At 37.6% G+C, this 9,293-nt stretch overlaps 1 protein-coding gene across 1 annotated transcript in view; it reads left to right on the top strand.

The window, feature by feature from the left end:
* The window catches only part of LOC107099299 (mucin-19-like), a 29,689-nt gene extending 21,116 nt beyond the window's left edge, over window positions 1-8,573 (top strand). Inside the window, exons 30-44 of the mRNA XM_015397356.1 lie at window positions 97-446; window positions 534-740; window positions 841-1,082; window positions 1,254-1,440; window positions 2,445-2,664; window positions 2,758-2,930; window positions 3,044-3,113; window positions 4,748-4,857; window positions 4,943-4,974; window positions 5,110-5,263; window positions 6,148-6,185; window positions 6,269-6,373; window positions 7,873-7,906; window positions 8,007-8,115; window positions 8,217-8,573. Of these exons, the coding sequence (XP_015252842.1) occupies window positions 97-446; window positions 534-740; window positions 841-1,082; window positions 1,254-1,440; window positions 2,445-2,664; window positions 2,758-2,930; window positions 3,044-3,113; window positions 4,748-4,857; window positions 4,943-4,974; window positions 5,110-5,263; window positions 6,148-6,185; window positions 6,269-6,373; window positions 7,873-7,906; window positions 8,007-8,115; window positions 8,217-8,382 (2,197 nt within the window). The 3' untranslated portion in view covers window positions 8,383-8,573. The remainder of the gene's footprint in view (window positions 1-96; window positions 447-533; window positions 741-840; window positions 1,083-1,253; window positions 1,441-2,444; window positions 2,665-2,757; window positions 2,931-3,043; window positions 3,114-4,747; window positions 4,858-4,942; window positions 4,975-5,109; window positions 5,264-6,147; window positions 6,186-6,268; window positions 6,374-7,872; window positions 7,907-8,006; window positions 8,116-8,216) is intronic.
* Window positions 8,574-9,293: the final 720 nt, after the last annotated feature.

The following is a 9,293-nucleotide window of genomic DNA, read 5'->3' as shown; positions in this document are numbered from 1 at the left end:
AACCTCAACGCTGGGAACTACAGTTTCTACACCACCATCTACAAGTTCTTCAACCTCAACGCTGGGAACTACAGTTTCTACACCACCATGTACAAGTTCTTCAACCTCAACGCTGGGAACTACAGTTTCTACACCACCATCTACAACTTCTTCAACCTCAACGCTGGGAACTACAGTTTCTACACCACCATCTACAACTACTTTAACCTCAACGCTGGCAGATACTGTTTCCACACCTGCAATCACAACTTCTTTTACTTCAACACAGGGGACTACTAATTCTACAACTACTTCAACCTCAACTCTAGGTACCAGTGTTTCTATTCCTGAAACTACAATCTCTTTAAGCACAGCAAAGGGTTCTACCATTTCCACAGAGCAAACCACAACAGCTAATATAATAACTAAATTACCGTTGACGACAACAGAGCCCTCTACAGATAGCCGTGAGTGTTTTGCAATTGTCCCTAAAATTTGACAAAGCAACTTTGTAATTAAATATTGTGTAATTTTTCTGCTTGTGTCATCCACAGAAAAAGACTGCGTCTGCAAAGACCTGAAGCTGAAAAAAGAATGGGCTTGTGGTGAAACTTGGACAGAGGACTGTTTCATCAAGACCTGTGTAAATCAAAAAATAGAGCTGACCCCTGTGGTTTGTCCGGAGCTTGTTATTCCTGAATGTCCCAGGGGTCAATTAATAAAGATCTCTGATGGATGCTGTGAAACGTGGCAGTGTGACTGTAAGTGTTCATTAATCACAGTTACAATATATTTGTTTCCAAATTAATTACTGTATTTTGCATACTGCAGAAAATTAACTCCTCATCTGACCTCTTCCAGGTCGCTGTGAGCTCTACGGAGACCCACACTACATCTCTTTCAGTGGAGTAACTTTTGATTTCCTGAAAGACTGCACCTACACCCTCGTGGAAGAGCAATCCCCACAGCATCACCTGGCCATTGTGGTGGACAATTTCTACTGTGCACCATCACTCCCAGGCTCCTGTGTTAAAGCTGTTATTGTGAAGTATCAGAACAACACAGCTAAACTTACTATCACCACGCATCCTGTTGGTATCAAGGTATTTTTTTTTTGTATTAGTGTATCAATTTCTGTGTTTTATAATTTTATACTGCTTCTTAAAATAAAAGCAGATAAACTACTTTCTCTTATTTTAAGTATAAAAGTTTGCAAACTAGTTAAGAAATATTGCATCAAGTCAGATGGCTTGACTTTGATGTGTCTTTTTCAGGCCACTCTGAATAACAAGATCGTTAAGCCACCCTTTAAGGCGCAGGGGATGATGTTTGAAACCACAAACTACAAAGTGTCAATCGTCCTTCCTGAGATCCGATCCTTTGTCTCTCTCTCCCCGTCTTTCACGCTAGTGGTCAACCTGGCCATGGAGCACTTTGTCAACAACACCCAAGGACAATGTGGTAAGATATAAACAAGAAGTGATGATTCATAATTACAAATGACTGTTAACTCCCTTTTCAACAGTGTTTCCTGGGCTAATGTATCATGCTTCAGCTGCACTTTTAATTTGCATACCATAGTGATGTGCAGTATCTCATCTTGGTATCTGTCTAAAAGAGTAACTTCATAGACAGATGGTCCATAGCATGATGCAACCACTCCATGCTTGATAGCTACTAGGTTTAGCTTTTTCTCTAGTCTTTTGAAATAACTTTTCTGTTTTTGTTGTGAAATATGGAATCTGTAGTCTTTTGTCGAAAAAGGTACAAGTTAAACCGGAAGATGTCAATTTAACTCTGGGGGCTTAAGCCTGGTTTATGCTCAGAAACCAGGTCATCTGTGTGTGTTGCAGTTAACACAGCCACCATTTTCCAGTCGAGAACAAAGGCCTCAGATTTGGGGGACCTCATTCTCCTACTTGACAAAGTCATGTGCTTCAATTTATTTGTCATCATAAGTTTATTATATTGAACTACTTCTTGACTGACCTGTCACCCAGAGTCTGTTTGCCTTTGGGTACCCTACTAAGGGGCATCTAAGCCCGCAACAGCATAATGTCTGTGATCATTTTGGTATTGAAACCCCTCCACCACATTAAGGCAGTGGTTCAAGGAGGGGCAATTTAGTAATAAATCAATATAGTAATACTAATTTTGAATCCAATATATATCATCTAAAACATATATTTTGTCTCTGGAGACTACACAGTAAATTCCACAGGGCTAAATATTCAGAGTCAAAGTAAATTGACTCATCATTAAAACAACCGGAGTAAGATGTACACTATGTAGAAAGTCAATTTAACACTAATTAGAGTGGGACCAAATGCACTTGTATTGGTGTTAAATTTACCTCTTAAAGTTTTACTTTAACACAACAAAATTGACTGTGTATTTTTTTTTTTTTTTGATAAAAACACTCATTTGAAGCAAGCTGTATCTTTCCACTTCCTTCCCCTCTAAAGGTGTGTGTGGTGGTGCATCATGCATCCGTAGAGGAGGCCAGATTGAGGACAACACCTGCTGTGATAAAACATCCTATGACTGGCTATACTATGACCCTTTGAAGCCGGAGTGTTTTTCCGCACCGGTCGATGTACCGTGTGTCACCGATGATCCCCCGGAACCCACTGGACCCCCACCTACCTGTGTACCAAACTCATTATGCCAACTGCTTGACCACCCGTACGCTTCATGCTACACACAAAATCTGTTCCTTTAGAAAAGTGTGACATCATCATCTGTTTACTTTAAAAGCAAATATTTGTCTTTTTGCAGGGTGTTTACTAACTGCAGCAAATATGTCAATATGACTATCATAAAGAAGAGTTGTGAATTTGATTCGTGCACAACTCTAAATGCTTCCTGCTCTTCTTTGGAACAAGCAGCAAAGGAATGTATACATGCTGGTTTCTGTGTTGACTGGAGAGAACTGACTAATGGAAGTTGTGGTAAGCACTTTATACCTCTTTCTCCTATGTAGAGCAAAGCCTCTAAAAGAAATGAATGAACTAATTTCTAATTAATGCTTGATTTAAGGTCACTCCCCTTTGTTGTGTTTCAGATGCGGAATGTCCCAAGGGATTGATTTATAAGGAATGCCAAGATAAAAAAGATGACTTCTGCTTTGGAGGGTTTGGACATTTTTTTTAATAAATGTCTGTTTACCACTCATCAAAAATACAGCCGGAAATAAAAGAAGTATTTAACACATTTTTCTCAGTGGAAATGTTTGTCATCAGCTCCATAACAGCACAAGTAACCCAGAAAGAGAGAGAAGCAAAGTATTGTAGCCTTTAAATTAAATGAAGTATAAGTGAAATTGTATGACAATGATAACTTCAAAGCATCTGTTATATAGAGAAATACTTTATTGCATCACTCTGTTGGGATTATGAATTATTATTCTGCACAGTCTACAAAACTCTCAAGCTGAAGTTGGTTGATGAACTCGGCTATTCAAGCAGTTTTGTTTTCTGTGTAAATCCAATTTACTTTCTCAGACTTTATACTTGGGAACATTGCCTACCTGTAGAATCTGGACTTTTGAATCTTAAAACTTCTCAATATTCTTTTTAATTGACTTTTCAGAAAGTTGTAAAGAAAAAAAAACATTAAATGGTAAAATGTTATTTTTCTCAAATTATGATTACAACAGTACTTAACAGAACATTCAGAGGAAATACCCTGATCATGATGTTTTGCACCTACAAAGTCCAATAGGAGGAAGGAAACCTAAACCTATCACTTAGACTTTTACAACTTTGATTGTAATTTACAAAACAAAATTTCGTTTTGCACAGCTCTCATGACATTTCCATTTCTTAAAGCGGAGCAGTGATCAAATGTAAACAGTGTGGGAGAAAAAACATGTTGCAAAAAACCTATTGATATGGTCAGTTTGATGCAGGGTCTGTGACATCATTTAGAGTTTTGTGGGGAAAAAGATATTTCAGAATCTGCTGGACCTGAATAGGATGCTGTGAAGCCTCTTTCCAGAGGGCAGCAGGGAGAACAGTCCATGGTAGGGGTGTGAGGGGTCATTGATTATGTAACTGGCTCGGGACATGCAGCGCTGGGATGTAATGTCTTTAATGGAGGGAAGAGGGGCCCAGATGATCTTCTCTGCTGTTCTCACCACTCTCCTCACCTTCTTCCAGCCTCCACACCACACACAGCTGGTCAGAATGCTCTCTATGGTGCTTCTGTAGAAGGTGGTGAGGATGGGTGAGGGCAGGTGGGCTCTCCTCATTGTCCGCAGGAAGTACATGCGATTTTTTTGCCCCTTTGACCAGTGAGGTGGTGTTTACAGTCCCAGTGAGGTTGTCTGTGATGTGCACCCCCAGGAATTGTGTGCTGCTGACCACCTCACAGCTGAGGTGTTGATGAGCAGTGGAGCGTGGTTGGGTCGATTATCAAGGACTGTTTGTTGTTTGACACCATGAAAATGAATCTTGATACACTTTAATTGGCCGATAATCTAATATATAACTTTGCACTGATAGGAACCGAGTGTGCTTTTCAATTACAGACAGTTTTATGTTATTATGTTATTCCACTCATAATTTACCCACAAATTTGTTTTGATTACTTTAGTTGTGTAAATAATTTATGTTGCCTTGGATACATGGTGTTAATTTAATGCCCCCTTAAATCCCCAACTGTGAATCACTATACAGTGAAAAACATTGACATGATTGATACTTATTGTCTTTGCTCTTTCTCAATGTTTATCAACGATTTATCAAGATATTTCTCTTTTATTTAGAGTCGTTAACTCAGGGCCCAGTCTGGTTCAGACCAGCTCCGGATGTTTCTGCCCTCCAGGACTTATCAGGGCAGGAAGCCACTCAAATGTTTGTGTGAATCAATGTCCTTGTAAGTACAACTTTTTATACTTCGGTATTTCAAATTTTGTTTCAGTCTTCTTCCAGAAATTACAATGTTTCTTCTTTAAACTCAGATTGTAAAGGACCACTCGGGGAGCCTAAGTTTGTAAGTTTTTCTTCTTCAGTGATTGTACAAGTTGCTTTGTCAAAGCAAGCATCAAAAGGATTTCTAGCAGATTTTTTTTTTAACATCTAATTACCTAAAACTACCATCTAACATATGAATGTTTTTGTTTTCCAGCCTGGAGAGGTTTGGGAGTCTGATTGCCACCTGTGTATATGTAGTAATCAGACCTTCGCTGAGGAGTGTGTTCCAAAACCTGTTTTACCACCGCCAGTCTGTTCCCCAAATGAAACCTTGGTGAACACCACTTGTTGTGGTGATCCGATTTGTGGTAAGAACTCACAATTAACCTTAAAAAGTGTGCAAAGAAACCAGAGGGCTGTAGTTCAAGATTAGATGTGTATTTCCTAAATATTTACAGCGCTGTCAAGAATTTCTTACTTTAAATCAGGATGGAATAGGTCATGGCAATAATAATGTCTTTTATTCAATTCATTAGGAATGTGGCTTTACGCAAGGTCCCTGTTGTATTTGAGCACATCAATAAAAAGTTGAATTAGTGCTCTGATTGCAAGTTATTCAGTACAAATTCAATTTAATTTAATAAAAATACTTCATTAATCAGAAAAGATAAACAATGTATTTCTCTCTGTTTTTTATATTTAAACACAAAAATACATTTTTGCATGTATGATTTAGAAAAATATTTTATGTTACTTACCAAGCTCCTTTTTAAAGATGCAATCTTGTGTGTTTTTTCTATTAAAAAATCTGTTAAACTCTCTCCTTACAACACTTTCATGCCAAAATAATTATCAGATTGCAAGCATGAATTAAAAGGAAGAGTAAAGTTTCCTAATTTATAGGAAATTGACTTGTGGAACTTAAAGCTTTTACTTTTCTTTGTTTCTGCAGAGACTAGCTGTGCATTTAGATATTAGAATTAATAAATTAGATTTTATTCCCCTAATTATCAATAACAATACAGCTAAAAGCTAAGTTATCCCCCTGAGCCACCACAAGAGGGGGCTGCTGCCCTACTGGTTTCCTGTTTGACACAGTAAAAGTTCTTTTTTAGAGAATATTTGCTTTGATTTTATGTTAATAAATGTTGTAAAACTTTAGAGTAGTGTCAATGAGAAAAAAAGACCAGCTCCCAATAATACCTTTTGCAATAACTTGCTTTAATTAGTAAACTGTTGCTGTATTTTACAGTTGAGAAGACCTGCAGCTATCATGGAACCACATACAGGGTAAGTTGTTTTATATTAATAAATCCTTAAAATCTGTCCCTCTATTTTCATCTATATTTGTATTCCTCTTTTTATCTGCCTAGTTGGGAGACACATGGAAAGACCCCAATGATCCCTGCTTGTCCTTTGTCTGCACTGAGGAGGGGATCCAGAGTGAATCTGTCTGTCCAACAGAGATTTGTCCTGAGGTACCACAGCTTAGTGTCTCTACAGAGTTCACCCTCTATTTTACTTTGTTTAAGAATGCTGTTGCAATAGTCTAAGACAGTAAAGTGCTAGTCCAAACTCAAATCCAGGGGTGTTGACCTGCAATGTTCTGATAAGCCCCTTGACCTACAAACCTGAATCAAATGATAAACTACCTCCCTACCAGTCCAGCTATGCAGAACCCTTATTGGACACAGAAGTGTTGAAGCTAAAAGGCTTTTAAGTGTTGCAGGAGACTAGCCCTCTAATACTGGTCTGTATTTATGTGCATAAGGACTTGTTGAAAAAGTTTATCTAGTAGACCATTAAACTCAGTGCTTAATGGAATATGATTATCAATAAATGCACTGTAATTCGTGTTTTCTTAGACATACAAATCAGAAAAAAAACAGGCATATATTTATATTAAGGCCTTCTGAGTCCGTGTATTTCCGTAAAATGCTGTAATTTCTCTTTAGAATGTCCATATCTAGAGATTGACTTTTTTTATCTAAGTGTTAAGTGTTAGTTTTCATACAAAAGAATAGAATAGATTAGATTAGAATAGAATAGAATAGAAAATCCCTTCATTGACCCACAATGGGGAAATTGTGGTGTTACAGCAGCAAAACAATTATTATAAGAATAAATAATCAGTATACAGCTGTAGACATTTTTCAGTGATGGATATGTCCACAGCTGTATACTGATTATTTTTTCTTTCCAAATGCACAGTATTTATATTGCAAAAACAATCTACAGTACATTTGTTTATTTGTTTATTTTCTTAACTCTGCCACATATTCTGTTATTTTTATAAACTTTTTTAAGGTCCACATGTGTGTGACAACTTTTGCTATAATATTTTTGCTGCTCTAACATTTTTCAGTAATGGATATATGAAAAAAAATAGCAGCAACACCAGATATGTTTTTTTTAACTGGCTAAGGCAGAAACTGTGCAAAAACCAGCATCAATGTGACAACTTGTTGAGGCTGTTGGGAACAGTGATAGTTATAAAGTCTTACAGCTGCTGGGAAGAAGGATCTGTGATAACGCTCCCTGGTGCATTTAAAGTGCAGCAGTCTGGGGTGGGAAACATTATCCAGCAGTGATTTAATTTTAGTTAGGGTTCTTTTGTTTCCTACCTCCTGCACTAAATCCATAGGACATCCAATCACAGAGCTGGCTTTCCTGATCAGCTTATCCAGCCGCTTTATCTAAGCGACAAATAAGCCACTGCTCTAACAGAGAGCTCCATAAAGATTGGTTCATCCCACAACAGAGTCATAGAAGGTCTTTACGAATTCAACCTGCCTTCTAAAAGACCTCAGTGTCCTCAGCAAGAACAGTCTGCTCTGACCCTGTTGAGCATTATAAATGCAGGTCACTCAGTCCTTTATCTAATAAAATGGGGGTCCCTTTTATAGCTAATTTAAAGGATGAGTTAATCCAGTAATCATTTAATCTAATCACGACTTGTTGTTAACTGGCTCTCCAGGGTAAAAGGAAGAACCAAAGCTGCTGCTTCACCTGTAAGTCAAGTAACAATACAATATCTAAAATTGCCCCATTGGTAGTAACTTGTTTGTATTATAAATAGAAATTAAAACTTTCTTCTCTGGCTTTTTATAGGTAACCAGACCTGTGCACCCAAGCTGTCCAAAATGAACGTCACTATTAATGAGTGCTCCACTGTCATCGAAGTACCTCTGTGTGAGGGCCACTGCCCGTCAAAGCCCTGGTAAGGAGGAGCCCAGATCATCTATTCAAAACCAGCACACAGAATGTTAATATTTACCACCATTCCTTTTGTCTCTGCATGGATGTTTTCCTCTTCAACAGGATATCTTTAGGCGAATACCTGCATGTGGAGCAGGACTACAGCTGCTGCCAGGCGCAGAGCTCAGAGTTCAGAGAGCTGGAGGTGGAATGCTCTGATCTCACTACCAGGAGATATACCTACAAGCATGTGACTAGCTGTGAATGTAGAGCTTGTGGTGCACTCTGAGGAGCAACCACAATCAATGTATTTGCACCTTCAACTTTGATTCTATTATACTCCAATTTAACTGATCAATGGTGGAAATGTTTGTTACTGAAAAGAATCTTTTTATCAAGAAATTACTAAATAATCTTTAAATCACAAGAGAAAGAATCATTTATTGTGTTTTCCTGCATTGAAGTGTTCAACGTATTCAAAATGGCCCATTTAAGGGTGTTTTTTAAACCTTCTATTTCAACAAATACAAAAAAACTATATGCAAAATGTAATGCATTTGTTTAATAAATACAACAATAAAAGGAAAAAGTGTTTGGGGGTCCATGTTTTCTAGACTCATGCTTTTGTCTGTCATCACTTCAATGTTCAAATATCACTATGTTAAGCACCTTTAGTTATAGAACAGATTGGGAACACTGATTCTTAAGATTCTCCAGAACTTGTTTCAGCATCGTTTAAGTAAAGCAGGATTTAAAATAATAGACTGCACTATTTACTCCTGTACTTACACCAGTGCTCTTATGGTTAGATAGCTTTTCACGTAATCATAGCTGGACGTTGAGTTGTGAGTATATACTGTATATTGCACAACTCATGTAACCGCCGAAAAAATACAACTTGTCTTTACCAGGCCAGAAGAAGGCAACCGATAAGGTTATAGTTGCAGCAGTTAGAGCGTCCTCCATAATTCTTTACCTTTTTTGCATTAGTAAAGTTCATCAAAGTGTTTTTGAGTTTGTATTTAATCATCATGGTTAAAAAGAGCAAATGGCATGTCAGTAATGATCGTCAAATGTCTAGAAATTGCTTCAAAAGTTTGCCTCTTACATAAATATGCTCCTACTCCACTCAGAATGCTGAGGAAAAAGGTTAAAACTGTGACAAATAAAGCACTCAGGCTTAAATCTCCAAAACAGCTG

This window comes from Cyprinodon variegatus, unplaced genomic scaffold (genome assembly GCF_000732505.1).
Source record: "Cyprinodon variegatus isolate N-32 unplaced genomic scaffold, C_variegatus-1.0 Scaffold28, whole genome shotgun sequence".
NCBI classification, from domain to species: domain Eukaryota; kingdom Metazoa; phylum Chordata; class Actinopteri; order Cyprinodontiformes; family Cyprinodontidae; genus Cyprinodon; species Cyprinodon variegatus.
Note: the sequence above shows the minus strand (reverse complement) of the source record. Positions and strands in the feature narration are given on the sequence as shown.